The sequence below is a fragment of the Aethalodelphis obliquidens genome, unplaced genomic scaffold (genome assembly GCF_003676395.1).
Source record: "Aethalodelphis obliquidens isolate GAN/ISIS:26980383/991018 unplaced genomic scaffold, ASM367639v1 scaffold116, whole genome shotgun sequence".
Taxonomy (NCBI): Eukaryota; Metazoa; Chordata; class Mammalia; order Artiodactyla; family Delphinidae; genus Aethalodelphis; species Aethalodelphis obliquidens.
This window is the reverse complement of record NW_020838060.1, coordinates 764,668-786,404: the sequence shown is the minus strand read 5'-3', so window position 1 is coordinate 786,404 and position 21,737 is coordinate 764,668. Positions and strand designations below refer to the sequence as shown.

Genomic DNA, 21,737 nt, shown 5'->3' with positions numbered 1-21,737 from the left:
CCACTCTCTGGCCTAAAACCCTTAAATGTCTCCCCTGGATAACTAAATTATTCACTAGTTCCTTATCCTGGCATTCAGAGTCCTCCATGTTCTGGACTCAGTTCTATTTTTCTAGCCTTCATGCTGACCCCATCACCTAGAATACCCTTCCTTCACCTTTACCTGGCAAACTCCTAAATTCTTTAAAGCTGATTTCAAATACCCACCTCCATCACAAAGTCTATTTTTGTGGGGGGGACCCTAAACTGAATATGAACCTTCATTTGAACCCCTATACCACTTTATTAACACTTTTACTTCAATGCTGACCAGATTTTGCCTCATATGATAATAATCTGTGTATTCTATGCTTCTCAAACTTTTCCATTAGAAGTGTACCTAATTATACAGGAAAATGAACAGCCCCAAGGCTATCTGTCACAACAGGCTGCCTGGAAAATTAAAATTTAATATGAATTTTTCAGTGTTATTAGTATTAGACTGTTTTAATATGAAAATGTAGTGCTTTTTGACTAACACTCTAGGAAGACGTGTCTATTTAATCTTGAGGATTTAAGGTACACCTGGCACACTGTGAAAACCCTCCCCACAAGCCCACTAAACTTTACAAGCCCACTAAACTTTCTATGGCAGAGACTGCCTTACTACATATGTATCCCCTGTAAAACTAAAACAGTACCGTCTTCAAATAGACGCTCAAAAAATATTGTTGAACTGTGACTCAGGATACGTTAGCAAGTATTTACTAAATGTTTACCAGGTACCTAGACCTGTACTGTTTCAAAGTGATCAAGTCTCCATGGGATGACTGTGAACAAGTAAAAAACTGTACATGAGTTAAATCATGAAACGTAAGCCATTTGTGTTCCGCAAGATGACTCAGTCTCTCCATTCCAGACCCCAAGTGACACATTGGAATAGTGTGTCTGACCTCTTAATTATTTTCTGGTGATTGATAATTTTCTGCTAACACTGCGCAAAGCTTAATCCTCTTCACCTGGAAATAAAAGGTTTCCATCATTTCGCTCTCCAATTTGAAGCTCAGCAAAGCCTCCTGGGCGCGGGGCGGTGGAGCCGAAGGAAGTCTGACCCCATCAAAGGAGCAAAAATGCCAGAGCTACCAGCACCACCCCCTCACATCCCCCAAGGGCTTCCAATTGGTCCTTGTGGGTCACTCTCTTTCCGGGTTGGCCTTCCAGCTTGCCCGTCGCCTCCATAGAACCCACATTTAGCCAGCAACTATTGGTAGGTCGTTACGTCATTGCCCTATCTACCCCGCTCCCATTGGCTCCCATAGGAAGGGGCGGCCGCAACGTCACAGGCAAGAGCCGCCATTTTGACTGAGCAACCCTAGTGACAGGAGCTGAAGAAGCAGCGCAGGTTGTCCCGTTTCCCCTCCCCCTTCCCTTCTCCGGGTGACTTCCTGGGTCCCCTACACTCCACAGTCCCGGTCCCGCCATGTCCCAGAAACAAGAGGACGAGAACCCTGCGGAGGAGACTGGCGAGGAGAAGCAGGTGAAATGGAGGGGGTGCGGTGGGCGAGCTGGGGGCGACCGTGATGGGGCGGGAGACGGTCTCCCACCAGTGCGGATTGGTCGCCATGGTCTCGGGCTCTGCAGGGGTTGGCCACTTCTTGCGTCATGCAGGGTGAGCTTCAGTACGGATTGCTGCTTTGGCGCTGGTTAGCTGGATGGATTGTCAATCAATGCGGTTCTCTTCTTGATTGGCCAGTAGACCTACCGCTCAACTCATTGAAGTTGTGCTATAATTGGCCGAGCCTGGGCGCGGGGCGGGTGTTTAGAAAGACTGGGTGAATGAAAGGGGTTGGTGGTCCCGGGATGAGATGTGTGTTACTGGTTAGTAGGGGTAAAATGACCCAACCGCTAGGCTGGGGCTTGCATTCTAAATCCCCAGAAAGATACAAGTAGAGGTAAAGACGTTTAAAAAGGACCAGCACTGGGGGAAGGGAGAAGAGTAATTATTATCATGGCTAGTTTAAGGCGGCAACTTTCTCAAAGAGACCTGTTTTGACCGCTGGAGATGGTCTGTTGCCCACCTTCAAAGAGGACCTTACAAAATTGAAGAGGACTAGAGTGCCAAACAGAATAATGGAGGTTAAACCTAGAAAAGACGCCGACAGAGTCGTGACAAGAAAGACGCCACCATATTCCCCCCAGACTTCCAAGGTAGTGGGACTTAGTTAACCTGCAATTCTGTGATGAAAACACGCCACCCTCTTTGGGGGTTTGTATTTGACTTATAACATTTAGTACTGGATTCGGGTTCATGAAATACACCCGGTGTTATGTCTGTGCCAGGTTTTCAAGGGAAGGGAATGTAATTCCACTAAAAAGAGCCACAAATTGGCTTCATGTCCTTTTTTAAAAAGTCAGTAAAGAAAAGTGCAGCAGGGCCTACAAAAAGCAGGCAGGGAGTAACAGCAACAGTAAGAGCCCCCGCAAGCTAATTGAGCTCTTGGCATGTTCCCCAAACTTCCGTCACTAGGGAAGGTGTTGATTTTTTGGCAAAGCTGGTAGGTAAATACTAGTGAACCTACTGTACCTTAATTTTCTTGAGGTTAAAAAGTGTCATTTTAATCTCTGTTTACCTGTCACCTTCCTACTACAGTGTTTATGGAAGCAATGCTGTCCCATTACTAAGGTGGAGATGTCTGGAGATGGCTACATAGCTAGCCTCCTCCGTAGAGAGACTTATCTGCTGACTAGCTTAGGAGGGAACATCTCAGCAGTTATCCCCCTTGATTTCCCATTTGACCTGTACTGTGTTTTAGGGACAGCTAGGAAACTTTCATACTAATTTTGTATAACCAGAAGCCCTGTTGGCTCTTTTCTCTGTCTTTCCTAGCTTCTGTTCTGAGTGAGATATCGCTTGCTCTTTGAGTGAAGTATTGTGTTTAGGTTTAGGTATAGGTCACTCACAGGTCACTGGGGTGGTTCCCTGGGTTTCGTGTGAGAAGCAAGTTATCTTTTCTTCTCACAGTACAGTCATCTTGAGCTTTAGGGATCTGAACAAAGGTCTAGCTTTATTTAAGAACAGAGTGGAAATAGCATGTTTACTAATGGGTAGACCTCCAGGAAAAGGTAATAGTATAAAAGTTATCAGATATTAGAAGCAGTTGCTTCTTAGTGTTTAATTTTATTGGCCCGTTTGTTTCCTCCAGGACACACAGGAGAAAGAAGGTATGCTCCCTGAGAGAGCCGAGGAGGCAAAGCTAAAGGCCAAATATCCAAGCCTAGGACAAAAGCCTGGAGGCTCCGACTTCCTCATGAAGAGACTCCAGAAAGGGGTACGGGGCACAATCTCTTACCCTCTTACTTCGGAGCCAAAGGAGGCCTTAGGGATGAGATCTGTGGAAGTTCTACTGAACACCAATATGAAGATTTTGTTGTGGGGCAGTAGTAGAGAGAAATTAGAAACTTGTAAAAAGCAAGGCAAATATTGTAAATCCCTGAAATGGTATCGGTTATCTTCTGATTTCCCACGTAGGATATTAAGGCTTAATGTAGGGGCATTTGGGTATGGGGTTGGGGGACTGAGGGAAGGATGTTAGAGTCTGGAATGCTGACAGCCTCCAGACATTTGCCTGTTTGGATGGTGGGAGTTTTAGGATTGCACATTTAGGATTAGAGCTAAATTTTGGGGTGTGTCATTTCAGAAAAAGATCAGCCCATCTGTCCTACAGATTTCCTCAACTTGAAATGAATAGTAGGTGTCTTTAGACCCTTGAAGTTAGCACCAACTACTAACTATGCTCCCTGAAGAGACTTATTTTTCCTGTCCAGAATGGTCCTTCTCCCAAGGCAGAGTCTTACCTTCATAGCCATCTAGCTCCTGATCAGGTTTCTCAGTCCTCAGAGGTACTGAAAGCTGACTGAGGGATTGTATGTCATTAACCTGGAGTGTGTTTCTCTATGTGGATGAAATGGAGAGGGAAGCAGATTCCTGTGGAGAATCCCGGTTACTGAGTCTTAGTCACAGATGATGATGTGATGCTGATTTGCAGTTTACCTTGCTGTAAGCAAGGCAGGCGTGGGCAGGCTGTCAGAGCCATGGAACGTGTGTGGGAGTGCTTGCAGTCAGAGGAAAGTACATTCTCATGAACAAGCCCAGTTTCTATTCATAGTCTGAGAGAATAATTTTTAATTTTGAGGTTGTTAGCTTGAGGTTGATCTCCTGCTGATAGCCCCAGATCGACCCTTCTATGTATCTTATTCATTTCTGTTTCCCCAGCACCAAGCCCATTGGAGGCTAATAGGTCCTTATAAGCCTTAGTGAATAAAGTCAGTAATTTGGTTGAACCATCCTGTACTCATGGGGCTACAAAAGATGTGGGTACAGAGGATGTAGGAGCTATCTCTTAACTCCAAAAATAACACCCTAGTTGGGAAACTGCTTCCATACCTGAAAAAGTCAGAACACACTGGGGAGAAGACGTAAGTAAATGTAATTAATGCTAAGCTCTGTATGCATGAGACTAATCCAAAAGAGACTTGAAAGGTCTGAGCGTGGATGCAGGTTTATAGTGGATGTGAGTCTCCTTGTTTTTGAGGAAGACCAGAGCTCCTCACTCACCTAAACCTCCCTCTTATCTCTTAGCAAAAGTACTTTGACTCAGGAGACTACAACATGGCCAAAGCCAAGATGAAGAATAAGCAGCTGCCAAGTGCAGGACCAGACAAGAACCTGGTGACTGGTGACCACATCCCCACCCCACAGGATCTGCCCCAGAGAAAGTCCTCACTCGTCACCAGCAAGCTTGCGGGGTAACCGGGGCCCCCTTCTGCTCCCCTTCCTCACCCACTGGACTTTTGTATATCATAGGCAGGGATGGAATGGGCACCTAGTTATATCTTCTCAGCTTGCTAGCCAGAAATGACTGTGATTCTCCTGGGGGCTGCTGAGAAGGTAATGTGGGCTGAAGAGAGGCTCTGAGTTCATTTCTTTGGATAAGTTGAGATTTCCACACCCTCATGTAGCCCAGGTAGGGGCTCAGAAATAGGAGACTAGGATTGGATAATGCTGCAAACTCTTTTTCTTTTGTACAAAAAACTGGGGAGATGTGACTTCTACTTTTGGAAGAGAATATCCCAAAATTGGTTAGGCTAGGCCTTGGGAATAATATGACAGGTTTAACATCCCAAGGCTAACCTGACATGGCTGGGAAAGATAGATTGAATGGGATCTGTTTTCTGTGCTTTAAATGTTTTGTCCCTTGGGCTGCTACTGCTTCATGTTTCCATTATGGCAGGTGTAGAGAAGCCTCAAAAGGAAAAACTGATTTGCTTGCCTAAAACTATAATGCCCACTTAACCTCCTTTACTCAGTCAGTGTCTTTTACAGTTTGCCCTGGTTCTTAAATAATGTAAAGATTGGAGGATATAATTCACATAAAATGGGCACCTTCTCTCTCTCTTCCAGCATGTTGCTTTTTGAAAGTATCGTGGGATAGTGGAAAGAACACTGGGTTAAGAGTCAAGGTATCTGGGTTCTAGTCCCACTCAGTCTAGGCAGAATTGACATGTAACCTTGGTCAAGGCATTTAACCTCTCTGGATTTCTATTTCCGCCTCTGTAAAACAGTTGAATATAGATAAGATTGATTCTGATTCTAAAATCCTGAAAAAAACTGCTGTTCATTGTAAAGCCAAAAGTGAGGAAGGCCCATAGGTGAGCCTACAGAGGGGAACTATTTGAAGACTACACAGGGAGAGAAGTTGAGGTTTGGGGGTTATAAATTCAGGCAAGAGGGCCTCATAAGTATCATGGTCTTGAGGGTCAAGAAAAAAAATTCTAAGAAGCTAGCCATGAAAGCTCTTGCCTCTGCCCTCACCTGCTTTCCTACAATCTGGGCCCTTGCTGCTAAAAAGCTGCTCTGGCAGCCAAGCTGTGGGCCTGAAGAAACATGCTCAGTCATGCACATTTGGAGTCCCATATTTCAGATGTTATCAGCTGCCCGGTGTATTGTTAGGGAGACAAGAAGAAAAGGGATGAACTGAGCGAGCCTCCAGGGCTTAGTGCTACTGCAGGGCTGGAGCAGCAGGTTCTCAGGAGATGAATCACCTTGGAGGAAGCTGGGGAAGGTGGTTAGGGAGAAGGAGCACTGAGAAATCTCTGCCTTCCTAGAGCCCAGTAACCCAGCTCCCGTGCTCTGAGAAGTAGCAATGCTGATCGTGAACCAGGTGGGGGAAAGGGGCTGCAGGTGGCCAGCATCATCAGTCTAGTTATCACTGGCTTGGCCTGAATGTTACTGAATGCAGCCTGCTAGTTATCACAGAGAGAGCAGGGTGCGAACTAGCCGTTCAGGAGGGGAAGATTCTATAATCCTCTCTTGCCCTCTCAGCTCACCAGTTCTGATGTACCACACATCTGGCCTGATGAGGACGACTGATGAACTTGCTAATGCACGTGGGGGGGCGGTTAGGGTGTGTCTCTACTTCTTTCCTGACCAGCCATTCACTTTTCAGGCCATCATTCAGATTGGATAGGAAAAAGTTGGTGAGGAGGGAATGGAGAGAGCAGGATCCTGTGATTCCCTGGCCCCCAAACTCCTTGGCTGTCACTTGTAATTGTATATAATTTTTGTGTTTCTTGCTCCATTTCCTCATGCTGTCTTCCTTAGTCTAAAGTCCATGTGGGAAGGGGAAAATGCTGAACATCCTTGTATAGTTTCCTCAACTGTCCCAGACATGTTGTACATAGATATGTCATGTTATTATATATATAAATATATATATAATTTTGTACGTTTTCTTCACCTCCGATCTTCTCAAATTTTGTATTTTCTGTCTGAGCTGCTTTCTCTGTCGGTCAGTATGACTCCTCAAGACTGAGGCCACAGTGAGTCTGGTTTTTAGGAAGGAATAGAAGAAATAGGGAAATCAGAAAAACTGTTGGTCTCGCTCTCCACCTGGTCATCTTCAAGGCTAAGAAAACAAAGAAGCAAGCTACGTTCTGTATATGCCACCTGTTTCCACAGCGTGAAGTACATAGCTTCCATGGCAAAGAAGGGTCATTTCAAAATCCAAATCCAAATTGCTTTGATTAAACCTAGATTATTAAGTCCACTCAGAACAACATGTGTGCTGTCTGGCCCTGACCTCCGTGCAGTTACCACCTGATCACTGTGTGCCCCCAGTCCGTCTCCGCTGCTGCAAGTGGCTCTGGCCATGCCTCTGAAACCAAGCCTGCTCTGAGCCAGGCAGCTTACACCCCTGAAAACCTCCAGTTGTTTTGATCTTGTCTAAAGAATTTGTTTTTGTTTTTGTTTTCATGGGTATCTCCAAAAAGACAGAGAACATTTTGTTTTGAAGACAGGAAAAGACTGAAATTCTTTTTTTTTTTTTTTAAACAACTCGCTGAGACATGTGCCAGGTAGCCCTAATGATTGTTAAGTGTGGAAGAGTGATGGGGTAGAGACTGGGGTGGGACTTAGGGTTCTTTCCCTTACTGCTTGACAGTGTTTTCTTTTTCTTCTGTGTTCGTCCGCAGTGGCCAAGTTGAATGATGCTGCCCGGGGCTCCGCCAGATCCTGAGACGCTGCCCCCCTGGGTCCTGTGCTGGCTCCTGCCCCTCCCTGCTTTTGCAGCCAGGGGTCAGGAGGTGGCTCGGGCGCGGGCTGGAGAGGCAGAAGCCCCTGCCCGTCGGTGTCCCAGCGCATGGAGCCCCTTGGGCTGAGCACCAAGACCTTGAACCTTTTTTGTTTTTCCTTTTTCTCCAAATAATTGTTGGGAGACATCTCAGTGAAATCCTGGGGGTGGGGTGGGGGGTTGGGAGGGTGGAGTGGGAGATTTGGGGGAATATGAATTAGGGCTTGGAGTTGATAAAAACATTCTTGGCTATCCTCCTTAACCATGTGGCTGGTGGGTGGGTGTGAGGAGGAGGAAGTAAAATGGACAAAAGATGAGAGGCTCTAATTCAGCTCTGTAGAAGAATGCCTTGCTTGCTTGGATGTGGCTGGGGACCTGGTGTCAGATAAAAGAAACTGACCGTCTAAATATGAAAGATGCAGACAGCTCCTCTGGTTCTGCAGAACAAGCTGAGAACTCAATTATGCATTAAAAAAAAAAAAAGTGCTGTCCTTGAAATAGATTTGCTGCGGGAAGAAGGGCAGTGAGCGTGGGAGAAGGGGGCCATGAGCGTGGGGAGCCCCACAGAGCCCAGGGAACTTTTTCAGTTTGAAATAAAAAACAAAAGAAGACCCACCAAAAAAACCCAACCCAGAAATACTCTGAAGCAGTTGGTGTGTTTTATTGGGGTTTGGGGAAAGGGAAGAAAACAATACTGAAGACACCATTCAAGGAGAGAAGCCAGTGTGGGGCCTAAGTTTCTAAGGAACAGGGGCCCTTCATGTGGGATGTGTCTGGGTTCCCCGTTTCCCTAATTTACGGAGAGGGAGCAGGGACGTTGGCATTAGACCAGGACTTTTCCTGACTCCTGTCCAAGCTACTGTTTCCGTAGCTAATGCAGAAGATGCAGCCACCTCAGGTTTTGACTCACAAAATAAGGGGTTTGCGGTATTTGATCTAAATGGTTTATTGACACCTAAAGCTCAGTACAGGCTAAGCAAAAAAGGAAGCCTGCTTTTCCTTTTCCCTTTCAGTCTTCCATTCCTTCACAAGCTCTCATGTCTGTGAAGGAGAAATGTGACCTCTAGTAATAAGCCAAAAGGAACGCAAGCCTTTCTGCTAGTGGCCAGTAGGGGGCAGAGTCACTTCTTTCCTCATGATGTCCTAACCGCTGGAATCCTGCCACTGAAAAAAGTTTAAAACTACTTGTGAGTGTAATATACAAAAGAAATGTTACCCAAGGAGAAACAAACTCACTTGTCTCCTCTCACACCAATCTACCATGTGTGAAGATTGAAACTTGCCCATTTGCCCAAGTTTGATTAAGAGAATTTATCATGGTATTTTCCCAAATGTGATTGGCTTCTCAAATGAGTGTGCATCAAGGAAGATAAACAGGGTCCAGGAGACATAGATATTCCAGAGAAATCTCTATCATATTGAGGGGGAGGAGTACTTCTAAACTAGAGAAGGAATGTTGTTCTCAGTATCTAACCCATTCTTCTTAATCAGAAACTTTCCAAATAAGTTTTCAGCTACTCGGGATGTTATACTGACTTGCTCTCTCGTGATTTAGCCAGCGGATTGTGATGCCTCCTAACCATCAGCCTTTCTGAACAGCATGCTAGACACTAAGTGAACCAGGTGGTTTGGAGAAATATATTAAAGGCATTCCCTACCTTTGTGGGGTTTATTGTCTAACTGGAAGAAAATATATGAAAAAGTTCATATACTTCAAAAGGTATAAACTTTATATCTTTTTTTTTATACAGAGAACATTTAAAATTTTTACTTAGCGATTAGAGCCATTTTTCTCTGGTCTCCACGTTTTGGGGTTGTTTTTAGATACTTCTTCATTTCTTTCTTTTTTATTTTTTTTGGTCACGCGGCACATGGGATCTTAGTTCCCCGACCAGGGATCAAACCCACGCCCCCTGCATTGGAAACACGGAGTCTTAACCACTGGACTGCCAGGGACTTCCCTAAACTTTATATCTTAAAGCTAGGAGATATATGAATGTTTATTGTGGTGGGGTTTCTGAGCCTTCTCATCCTTATTCCCCTTAAACCAGTCCCATGACTTCTTTTTGAGCATGTTGTCCCTAGTTTTATGTTTGCCAGGTGGCTACAGCTGGGGAATGAGGCCAGCAAGTCTCAAGATGTGGAATCATCTAGTTAGTGCAGTTTCATTTAATATATAGGTAACGGAAGTTAATATACCGGTAACGGAAGTTAATATACAGGTAACGGAAGTTGACATACAGAAATAAGTTACTTACAAGGTGGCAGTGCTAGTTTACTGAAGAGCTTGAGTTAATATCTAGGCTTTTATATGATTTTTCCATTATTCTTGGCTTCCCTGGCCCTTAGGTTTAAGCATAGCATTAGGGATCCTGGGGTGCCAAGAAATGTTTGTTCCTATTTCTGTTTCAGTTTAAAACGTGCCATTTTTTTTCCTTCACTCCCATACTATAGGGCTAGGCGGTCAGGGAAGACTGATTCTGCAGTGCTTCAAATAGCTGTTCCTGCCCATTATTTTAGCTTTTCTAAAATCTTTATTCCAGAGAGTGGATTCAAGGGTTCTTCTACTCATCCAACATGGTTGAGTGATAATTGTGCTGACAAGCCTCTCAGTTGAGCCATCTGATATGCAGGGTGGCAGGGATGAAGTCACCATTTTTATTGTCCAGCAGCATTTATTTTAAGCTGTTGTGGCCCTAGCATGGAAAACACAGGCAAAAGAAAAATAGCCCGGAGAATTGCCATTGACGATATCTACAGTCAGCCAGTGGCACCCACACTAGCAGCCCTTGTGTGTATAGTGCCCTCTACTGGGCCTTGAGGGAGGTTAACAAGGAAAGGGAAGATCTCTTCCCTTGGAAGCTAAGACCTGACAGTGGCATACAAATAAAAGCAAATTAATGTAAGATCCCGAGTGGCGGGAGTTTCCCTGGTGGCGCAGTGGATGAGACTCCGTGCTCCCAAGGCAGGGGGCCCGGGTTCGATCCCTGGTCAGGAAACTAGATCCCACATTGCATGCCGCAACTTACATGCCCACAATAAGAGTTTGCATTGCCGCAACTAAGGAGCCGGCGAGCCACACTAAGGAGCCTGCCTCTGGCAACTAAGACCCGGTGCAACTAAATAAATAAGATCCCGCGTGGCATGCGGCATCTTAGTTCCCTGACCAAGGGTTGAACCCATGTCCCCTGCAGCGGAAGCAGAGTCTTAACCACTGGACCTCCAGGGAAGTCTCCAAATTAATGCAGTTCTAAGCAGAATTCCCACAAGCTAAGAGAAGGAGGGTCAGGAGATGAGTTGTTAGCTGAATTTTCTTAGAGATGGGTGACTTACTAATAAAGATAAGATGAGGCTGCTCATGCTTGGGCAGCAATATTTTAATTCACAGGTATTGGATTGGCCAAAAAGTTCGTTCGGGTTTTCCCATAAGCTCTTTTGGAAAAACCCAAACGAACTTTTTGGCCAACCCCAATAATTGTTGAACTCTAACTTTGCGATTGGAAATATTAGCAGTTGTTGGGCAGATAAACAGTATAAGAAATGGTGTCTGCCCTGAAAGAACTTGAAGCCTCATTGAGACAACACTTCTACATATAATACATGTCAGTGGTAAAAGAATTCTGAGAAGAGGAAATTCAGAGGGCTGGAATCATTAGGTAAATATTAGTGGAAGAAATGGAGATTGAACTGGGCCTTGAAAGATGGGTAGTATTAAATTGTCTAGTTCAATTATCAGTTAATAAGTGCCTGTAATATGCCAGGCATCGTGCTAAAATATAAATGATATGTGGGTGCTTCTTTCAAGGCGATTCCACTCTGGTGGGGGAACTACACCTGAGGAAATCATATGCAGTGTTAAACTTGCAGCAGTAGAAGCCCAGCTACATGGAGGAATAGGAACAAGTATTTAATAGTAATTGCACCTAGCCCATTGCTAAGTACTCAATTGACATCATCTCATTTAGTCCTCACAACAATTCTACAAAGTAGGTAGTCTTAGTCTTGCCATTATACAAATGAGAAAACTAAATCAGTAACTTGGCCAAGTCACATAGCTTCCGAGAGTGGAGGCAGGATTCCACTGCCTGCAGTGGGATGGGGAAAAGAGTGATCAGGAAGCACTTCCACTGCCGGGCCGGTTCAATCCCTGGTCGGGGAACTAAGATCTCACAAGCTGCATAGTGCAGCCATAAAAACAAACAAAAAAAGAGTGATCTGGGGACTTCCCTGGTAGTCCAGTGGATGCAGGGGACATGGGTTCGATCCCTGGTCAGGGAACTAAGATCCCATATGCTGCGGAGCAACTAAGCCTGTGTGCCACAACCACTGAGCTCGCATGCCACAACTAGAGAGAAGCCGTCGCACCACAACGAAGAGCCCGCACACCACAACGAAGACCCGATGCAGCCAAAAATAAATAAATGAATTAATAAATCTTTTTAAAGAAAAAGTGATCAGGAAAGATTTCATGGGGCAAATTCTGAAGGAGGAACAGGATTTCTCCAGAAAGGTAAGGTGAGAAAGCGCATTTTTGTACAGGGACCAACACTTAGAGAAGGATGAAACTGTGGAATCTGTGGTGATTCTGCAGTAACAGTATCAAGTGAGTCCTGGGGAGTCACTGGAGACCAGGCCAGGAAGGTAGACAAGGATATGGCTTGCAGGCAGCTATAGGAACCACTGAGGGGATTACAAAGAAGAAATCTTGTCAGTTCTATGTTTTAGACAGGTCACTGCAAAATTGTGTGGAGAAGGGATTTAAAGGTAATAGATTTAGTGATGGACTGGTTCTAGTGTCAGGTTTCCTGGTTTTGATAATTTGGGACAAGTTTCTTAAACTCTCTTTGCTTCAGTTTACTTGTTTTGTAAAATAGGAATGATGTAGTACCCACCACAAATGACTGTTGTGATGATTAAACAAGATAAAGCACGAAAAGCCCTTACTTCAGGGACTACAACAGTGCCTAAAATATGGTTCCTGCCCCCAGGGAGCTTAAAGACTACTGGGGGATATAATAAAGACAGGTAGACTGACAATTATTAGAATACAAGGATTCGGTGCTAAGATAGGGATAAGCACAAAATGCTCTGGAAGCACAGAATACACACCTAATTTGGGCAGGTGGGAGAAGAACAGTCAGGAAAAATCCCTTCACACAAGGTAGCTTCTAAGCTGAAATATGAGGGAGTAGTAGGACTTAGGTAAAGGGATTAGATTGGGAAAGGTCTTCCAGGTGGAAGAAACAGTATGTGAAAAGATGTAGAGGTATTACATTCTGGAAACTTAAAATAATTGAGAGTAGCTGTAGCATAGCATGCAAGGAATGAGGCCAGATGTCGGTGGAGGGAAGCAAGGGTTAGATCACAAAGGGCCCTTTAGGCTTTATTCTGGAGGCAATGTGAAGCTGCTGAATAAAGGTTTTGAGCAAGGAAATGACATGATCAGATTGGCTCCTTAGAATAATCTTTCTGATTGCAGTGTCAGGAAGAGATCGGAGAGGGTATAATGGATGTATTAGAGACGCTATTAATGGGATGGAAAAGTTGGGAAGGGTTAAGGCTATTGTGAAGAGGAAGATGATGAATTCAATTTGAGACATAATAAGTTTAAAGTAACAATGAAACATCTAAGTGGAGAATTCTGTACTATACTTAGTAAACTGTTACCATGGGTTAGTTGAGTTATGAGTGAGACAGACTGTATGTTGCTACAGTACTGTAGGTTAGATATGACTGGGAAATAAAGAAGGTAATGATAGTGAGGATGAAGAAGAGTGAACAGATTCAAGAGATATATGAGAAGTACAATCAACAGAACTTCATGGGGGTGGGACTCGGGAAGAGACAGGACTCCAATAAAAAATTCCAAGTTTTCTGGCCTGAGTTGCTGGGTAAATGAGAATACAGCTGGAAGAGCAAGTTTAGCAAGGAAGACAATGAGATCAGTTTTGCCGAAGAGTTGATATGAGGTGCCTATAGAACATCCGAGAGTAGATGACTAGAAAGTTACTGGATTTATGAGTCTAGAGGTTGGATAAAAAGTCAGAATAGGAGATACAGATTCTGTAGACTTTAAGATGTACTAGTAAAGCCATGGCCGTGAAAATACAGAGAGCAGAAAGACTGAAGAACTGATCCTGATGAAGGCTGACATCTGAAAGGAATAGAGAAAAGGGCCCAGCAAAATAGGAGAATCAGGAAGATGTCGTGCCCAAGGACAGAGTTTAATGGAGAAACTCAATCAGTCAATAGTGTAAAATGCTATTAGAAGTTAAGTTTAAAAACGAGACTATCTCACCTATGTAATAAAAAGTGCCCCCAAATTTCAGGAAAGCAGTGTGCCAAAATCGTGAATAACTGTTTGCCAGGATTATGGTCTAAGGTGTGTATGTGTGCGTGTCCACTATCTGTACTTTTCAGGGTTTTGGCAGTGAGCATGTAGTTGATCACTAGAGGTAATTTTAATTCTAATTTAATTCTAGAATAAAAATAAAATCACAAGAATAAAATCACAAAATGTTTCTTTTAAATGGACTAAAAGGGGCTTCCCTGGTGGTGCCGTGGTTAAGAATCCGCCTGCCAATGCAGGGGACACGGGTTCGAGCCCTGGTCCGGCAGGATCCCACATGCCACGGAGCAACTAAGCCCGTACGCCACAACTACTGAGCCCGTGTGCCACAACTACTGAAGCCCGCACGCCTAGAGCCCATGCTCTGCAACAAGAGAATCCACCGCAATGAGAAGCCTGCGCGCAGCAACGAAGACCCAACACAGCCAAAAAAATCAACTAAAGGGTGTCCATTTGATTTGCCAGTTAGTAACCTTTTTGAAACCAGTTTCCATGCATTGGTAGAGGTAGAATCTTGCTTGTAAAACTGAGTGGTGTGCGAAGGTTTTGTTGCTTGCTGTTGTTGTTTTAGGATGGTAATGATAGGCATGTATATTTACCAAGTGAAAGGAACAAGTAAAAGTAGAAGCTCAATAGAGGATGATGATAACCAAAAAGCAGGGTTCCAAAAAGAAACGGGGAGTTGGGGGGCAAGAAGGAGCTCAGGTGGATGTGGTTAATTAAACAATAGTTCAGCAAACATTTATTGAGCACTTACTATGTGCCAGCCACTGTACAAGGTGAGGTGCTGAGTTAGCAAGTCAGCTGAGTTAGGAACTGATCTAAAGCAGGAGGATATATACCTCATCCTGCATGAGACTCAAGGTGAAGATGTAACAAAGGGTAAACTCACAGCTGTTTGTGAATAGGGGTAGGTAATTGATGGGAGTCCTCGTCTGACAGCTTCCTTGTTCTTTGTGGAATAGGATGTGAGGTTGATACTTGAGAGGGAAGTGGGAGTTAGGGGGCTTAAGAAGAGTGGCCATAGTGTTGGAGAGAGGATGAAAGGGAGGAGGATGAAAGAGCGATGATAAAAAATACTAAGTATTTAGTATTATGAGAAGCCCGCACACCACAACGAACAGTAGACCCCGCTCGCCGCATCCAGAGAAAAGCCTGCATGCAGTAACGAAGATACAACACAGCCAAAAATAAAATAATTAAAAAAAGAAAAAACTATAAGAGTTAGGAAACAATGTTGAGGGTATAACAGAAACCATGAATGTGTCATCCTTGGAATGCATCATCCATTGGAATGGTATCAATCCATATATTTCTGCTGTCTTCTCTAGCAACACCCAGCTGCCTGGGTACAAGAGCAGAGAAGACATATTATTGTATAGATCCTGGATCATGATTTGTAGACAGGTGAAGAGGATTGACAAAGGAACAAGGGGATTGAAGGTGCTGGTGAAAGATGGAAGCCACCCAATTCAGACTGGCGAGGTACGTTAAACTCTGGTCAAGAGAAGTCTTGATAAGGTCAAAGAGCAGACGATTTAGAAGTGAAAGTGGTAAAACTGGAAGCTCAGGCAGGACATGGTGTCAGAATGATGTTGGAGTTTAAGATTTCAGAGTTGGAACTCTTCCATATAATGCAAGGGCAATAGGAATGGGTGTTTTAAGTGGAGTAAAGATAAAGATCATTGGAGAGTTAAAGAACTAAGGGAGTTTCCATATCCAACTGCCAGGGTAGGTGGCTCATGTGTTTCAGATTTTGTACTGTTATCTCTTATTAGACCCAACTGTATTTTTTTTTAATAAAAGGAAAATGGAAGTGTCTAGTTTAGTAAATGACAACAGCAACAATAAAAGAATTATGGGCTTAGAGTGTTGGGTCAGTAAATCAAGGTGTTTAAATGAATCCAGAATTATGCAAGCCTGGGGAGGAGAAGATGAAGCTAGCTGCCAGTCCTGGTGTAGGAGTGACCAGGAATAGCAGAGAATATGAAGGAGAGTTTAGCTTGATGGGATGAACTCCAAAGCAGGAGGGGTAGCATGCAAATAAGCTTGGAAAAATAAGGGCCTGAAAATGACATTAGGGAACCAGGAGTATCTCTGTTCCCCCACTTTCTGATATAGGAGGGAAAAACCCTCTAGGTCTGCAAATAAAGCTGTGTTTGGGGATAACCTCAGTGTAATTTGAATGAGTGGGTTGAGGGAAATTCTCTAAAGAGGAGTTTCTGTGTGAGGCATCAGAGAAATGAGGGGACCAGGGATGAAAGTATAAGTAGGAGAGATCTGTATTTGGGGCAGGGTCCAAAGATTATAGAGATGGGAACCACTTGTGCAGTGAATTAGCCTAAGGTTCCCAACTTTGGTTCAAAAGTTGTTTGGTACCAGTCTTGACTGAAGGCCCCACAGGGCTATGGAATCCAGTCTCCTCAGGCCTCCCTCTCAGGGTTCTGAGGGGAAGATTAAGCATTCCACCTCTGAGAAGACATTCTAGGAGAAAGAGAATGGAACAGTAGCTTGAACAATGATTACAAAGAGGAACAAGTAAGCTAGACTAAAGCGAACAACTGGAGGAGGGTCCTTCATTTACACCTTTATCAAGTATTTATTGAACTCCTACCAGGGCTTTGTCTTGTTCATTGCTATATCCCCAGCATCAAGTGTTTGGCACATATGTGTTCAATAAGTATTTGTTGAAGGAATAAATTGTTCACTAACATGTTCAGAGTAATCTATAAGTATTCAGAAAACAATAAAAAGAGTTTGACCTCTTTCAACAGTCTCTGAATGGCAGCAGTAGTGGATAAGCAGGGAAATGAGACTTGTAACTGAGAGAACAATGTTGGAAGGGTACTCCCCACATCCCCACACAAAGCTGGGTCTCTCTTTTGGAAAACTTCTAGATGAGCCACATGACTAAGAAAGAACAGGTAAAGGCCGAGTGCTCAGAAGGTCAACCAAGGATAGCTTTTCTGTAAAACACTAACTTATGACAGGAAGAGAGCACTAAATACTGATAACCACATTGTGGTAAAGTGGCCTCTTCAGGTAAAAGAAAAGTTCTGGTATAAACGGAAGTTTAGTGACAGAGGCACTTAGTGTTTTTAGATGGACTTTTTTTGAACCTTCTTTTGACATATATTTATCATGGGTGGATATTAGAGATTAATGCAAAATATGAACTCTTAGTTATTAAATCTTTATTATTAGATTGAAAAGATTGAACTGAATAGAATTTACACAGTACAAGAACTTTTCTCAAGTTATTCATATTAACTGCTAGAGCTACATACCCATCAAGAAGCATCATTCTTGATCAAGTGCCAGCCACCTACCTACCTTACAGTCCCAAACCCAATTAGTAACGTCAAACTGATACTTACGCTAAAATATTTACATTTTTAACTGCATATAAAACTCTCATGGTAGAAATTTGAACATAAGCAGACCTATGGGGGAAATTTGGGGGGGGGGAGGTGGGGGGGCGGGTAGAGACAACTTAATCTATCTTCTTACCCAGTCTGAATCAGGTGGATTCCTTGAACTGTCTTTCACCAGCACCATTAATCACCCCACGTAGATACCACCTACTGAAATATGCAAAGGAAAGACCTGGAATCATTCAGCGATCATGAGTCCTGGTTTGACACTAAAGTCCAGGTCTGGGACTTCCCCAGTGGTGCAGTGGTTAAGAATCCGCCTGCCAATGCAGGGGACATGGGTTCGAGCCCTGGTCCGGGAAGATCCCACATGCCACAGAGCAACTAAGCCCATGCACCACAACTACTAAGCATGCGCTCTAGAGCCCGCAAGCCACAACTACTGAGCCCGCATGCTGCAACTACTGAAGCCTGTGTGCCTAGAGCCCCTGCTCTGCAACAAGAGAAGCCACTGCAATAAGAGGCCCGCGCACTGCAACGAAGAGTAGCCCCCGCTCCCAGCAACTAGAGAAAGCCCGTGTGCAGCAACGAAGACCCAACGCAGCCAAAAATAGATTAAAAAAAAAAAACTGGTAAAGTCCATGTCTGAAGCAACTTTTATGATTAGGAAAGTCTGAGAACACCCTCAGACTTCCGTCCATTGCATTTCTGAGTCATTTCCTTGTCCATTGACCCAAATTGTGTACAGCTACATGCAAGAATTATCCAAAAGTACAGAGTTTAGAACTAAAGAAACATTTGAGATCATTGAGTTCAGTGAAACACTCGCCAAGAGATCATGCCTTTTGTCCAGTTGCACAGCCTCTGTCAGGCAGCTTTTCCGATACCCAAGGCCCTCTTCTCTAGAAGCTGACTTTACAGCAAATTTGGGACTCCAGCTTAAATTTGTTTTTGTTAGGAGTAAACAAACAAAATACTTGAGTTGGAAGTTTGAGAGGAACTCAGGGCCCAGGGTAACAAGCTGGCATCCCATGGTATTCCCTTCAAGTAATTTGACCTATCACTGGTGCTCCTGCCATGGACCGAGGAGAGGACTCATGTAGGACCAGAATATTCTAACTTTCAACCTTGGGACTATTGACATTTTGAACTAGATATTTTGTTATGGGAGCTGTCCTGTGTATTTTAGGATGTTAACAGCATCTCTGTGCTCTACCCACTAGATGCTCAGTCAGGACAATCAAAAAAGTCCCCAGACATTGCCACATGTTCCCTGGGATCCCGTGGTTGGGAACCACTATTCTGACTAAAGGAAGAGTTTCTTGTAACTCAAGCCTGGAGCTATGTAATCCTCTCAGCAGTGCCTATTCTTATTCCTACACCCTTTTGCCTGGTTTCTCTCCCTCACCTTTCCCTCTGGGGCCACCATGCCTTCATCAGATGGGATCCTCTGACCTCTCTCTACCCTCAGTGGCCCTGAAAGTGGCACCTGGGGTGAAAATGGGAAACAAAAGTTTCTACCCTTCCCCTCTTGCACCAAGGGGATCCCCCTCGCTGATAGGAATTTACATAATTGGTTAAAATAAGACAACATGTATGCAAGGCTTAGCTCTTACCTGTAACTGCTGTGAATCAAGGAGAGAGCAGGGCTTTAAGCCCCTTTCCTATCTTGAGGGTGGGCTGGGAGGGAGAGATGAGGGCATAAAGGAATCTGCCCCTTTCTGCACTATTTCCCCTTGACTCAGCGGTCCTACTTCCCCTCCCCAGCCCACACTCGTCCTCACCAGTGCCCATATTTACACACTGCAAACCTATGTTGTCATAGAGAGACATAAACCAGCTGGTTGCTATGAAGGTTTACACACAAACACACACCCTAGGGTACGGCCCAGGCTGAGCAGTGGAGATGAATGGCACTTCTTACTGGGACATGCATTTTTTCTTTCTCTTAATTTGCTATTGTCCTACCTCTTCTTTTCTCCCCACATTTTCATGCTTCTCATTCCTGCTCCCAGATGACACTTCCCACGGACGAGTACTGTTCTTAAACATCTCCCTTGCCTCAGGAAGTCACAGTTTAAAAACAGAATTACTTAACCTTTTTGAACTTCAGTCCCTTAATCTGTAATATGAGGATAATTATAATACAAACCTTATATGGATTTTGTAAGAATTAAATTGGATATGTGTAAAGAAACTTGTATCATGGCTGGCAAAGTACGTGCTCAATAAATGGAATTTGTTCTTATGCTAAAATAAAAGCCTGCTCGGGGGCACCTGGGAACCAACCACAGGTGCCTTTGGAAATCTTGGCTTGTGTGTCCTCTCTGATAGTAGAAAAAAGCTATTGCGGGAGTGTCCCTTGTCCTGTAGAATGATGGAAGAGCAGAATTGTGTGGGAAGATTGCTTTGTGTTTTGCCTTTGTTGTACTCAGATGGAAAGCTGTTTTGGGAAGGAAAACCTGGGTATATGATCTCTTCCTTTCTGTAGTTTGAAATGAAAGAAAAGACACAATACACAAAATCATTGCCTGGCTGAAATGGAAGAGTATAATGGAGGCAGAGTGCTCTCTGGGCCTTTGGCCCTGGCTACCCTTCTCCAGCAGACCCCTATCCAAGAGCAGGCTGCCTGTGTTGGTGTAACAGGCTGGGGCTTATTCCTACTGTAGATTCTGTGCATGACGTCTATTGAATTTTTTTCGAAAAAAAAAAAAAAAAAAAAAACCTGGAACTTTCTAATATCAGATAAAGGGCAGGTATTTCCAACCCTGAAAATAGGTAAGATTTCTCTTCTTCAGCTTGAATTTAGTGTACAGCTATGTTCCTGCAGGAGGTCTCAGTTCCTCCCAACACACTGAGAAAATAGGAAAAAACATTATGCGCCTTGCATTTTCACCTCTGTCCTATTTCACAGAATAGATATCACTATCCTATTTTTACAGGTTAAAACAGATTTGATTGAAAAAGGAAAGATAATTTCTAAACTAAGGATTGTGGTTACATCTGGAAGGGAGTTAGGGGAATGGGATTGAAGGTGATAACCAAAGGAAAGTTAGTCTCATCTTAATGGTTTGCTTTTTTTATAAGGAGAGTATTTATGCATTAATTATGTGATTAAAATTAAATTTTGAATTAGAAGGTAAGACTATTTTACAGACGTTTAATGAAGCTCAGAAAAGGTAATTTATCTAAGGTCATTTGGTAATTGACAGACTCCAGGGTCCATGGCTGCCCCCCCCAAACAACAATGTCCTAGGTACACCCTCATGGAGAACCAGGTTTGGAGCCAAGAGGGAGTCCTGAGCTTTCCCTCTCATGGGCAGTGGGATCATTGTAGTGGGCCCTAGACATTAGCTTTATCACTAAAGGGAGGCGTAACCAAACCATGTCTGACCAACTTGATGACAACCCTGTGACTTGGCCTGTGAAGTGTGACTAAATCACATAGACTCGAAGGTAGGGAATGGGGAAGGATGTAAAGCAGGTTGATAAAGGAGATTATGTTTTACACTTAAGATTTTAACTGGATGTTTCAGCTGGGGTACCAAGATATAATAGATATGAAATTCCAAAGGGAGATACCAGACAGAAATGCAAAGGTTTAAAGGAAATTAACAAGGACCAGTTCCACAAGTCTTGAATCCTCATTTCAAGAGTACAAAAAGTGGGGATAGGGTTTACAAATGAGATTTCTTTGGAGAGAGCTACTACTGTGTTGTGATCCACATCTAATCTGGAGGAGAGGGTGCGGGGAGTACTTCCCTCTTCTCAAGCCTAGAAGGAGGGGCCTTATGGGACAGCTACATCTTGGAATCAACTGCACTTCCTTCTGACAAAGGGTCAAATATACATGAATCCTGGGAACCAAGTATGAAGCCAGGGTAAATCCTGCTCAAGAGAACTTCCTGGACACATAGTGGGACTCTTTACAAAAGATTCCATGTAGAATGGAATCTGGAAAACAGAAAGATGAGGGGGTAGTGGTGGCCATAGAAATACAATGCATCATGTCACTTAAGGGAAGCTGATATTGCCATTGAAAGACCCAGCAGGGAAGCCTCTGATGGATCCACACAAATGCCCATGAGACAGTCAGCTTTCAACATCAGCATGAGGAGAGCATGAAGCCACCAAGAATATTTCTCCCTCTTCCTTCTGCCCCATTCTAGGTGTCAGTGTCAGCATCTAGGAAGTAGAGGAGAAGCCAACTACCACTATTCCACAAAGGCAAGCTTGCAGGCTATACCGATCCTAGCTGTGGGGTGAAGAGTCTGTTCTGCTACTTAAAGTGATCGCAAGACTGTTACCCAAAGGTGAAGAAATGTTAGGGGGGGAATTTGGAATTTTCGTCCAGATCAGAGGGAAACATCTCCTACTGAAATAAATTTTTCAGTGGCAGGAGACAAAA

General features: G+C 43.9%; 1 protein-coding gene and 1 long non-coding RNA gene across 4 annotated transcripts; one reads left to right on the top strand and one right to left on the bottom strand.

Annotated features, from left to right (window-relative positions):
- Positions 1 to 1,313: 1,313 nt before the first annotated feature.
- Positions 1,314 to 8,246, top strand: ENSA (endosulfine alpha). 3 transcript variants are annotated; one of them, XM_027097840.1, is made up of 4 exons: positions 1,314 to 1,515; positions 3,182 to 3,307; positions 4,618 to 4,784; positions 7,509 to 8,246. In XM_027097840.1, exons 1-4 carry the CDS (start codon positions 1,459 to 1,461, stop codon positions 7,522 to 7,524), a joined length of 366 nt encoding a protein of 121 aa, XP_026953641.1. In that variant the 5' UTR covers positions 1,314 to 1,458; the 3' UTR covers positions 7,525 to 8,246. The 3 variants fall into 3 exon arrangements, with proteins under 3 accessions (XP_026953641.1, XP_026953640.1, XP_026953639.1); XM_027097838.1 differs by lacking the exon at positions 1,314 to 1,515 and adding an exon at positions 1,930 to 2,186; XM_027097839.1 differs by lacking the exons at positions 1,314 to 1,515; positions 7,509 to 8,246 and adding an exon at positions 1,914 to 2,186 and having other exon boundaries at positions 4,618 to 4,788.
- Positions 8,247 to 16,213: 7,967 nt separating this feature from the next.
- LOC113615367 (uncharacterized) lies at positions 16,214 to 17,577 on the bottom strand. Its single transcript, XR_003430985.1, has 2 exons — positions 17,466 to 17,577; positions 16,214 to 16,439 (listed from the first exon to the last, which is right to left on the bottom strand). It is a non-coding gene; the product is annotated as an uncharacterized LOC113615367 (long non-coding RNA).
- Between the last annotated feature and the right edge of the window lie 4,160 nt (positions 17,578 to 21,737).

Bases quoted from the DNA above. Each gene is read 5' to 3' on its own strand.
- ENSA (XM_027097838.1), top strand. From the start codon at position 2,109: ATGGAGGTTAAACCTAGAAAAGACGCCGACAGAGTCGTGACAAGAAAG. The intron at 2,187-3,181 runs GTAGTGGGACTT...TGTTTCCTCCAG, and splicing joins ATTCCCCCCAGACTTCCAAG to GACACACAGGAGAAAGAAGG. The intron at 3,308-4,617 runs GTACGGGGCACA...CTTATCTCTTAG, and splicing joins TGAAGAGACTCCAGAAAGGG to CAAAAGTACTTTGACTCAGG.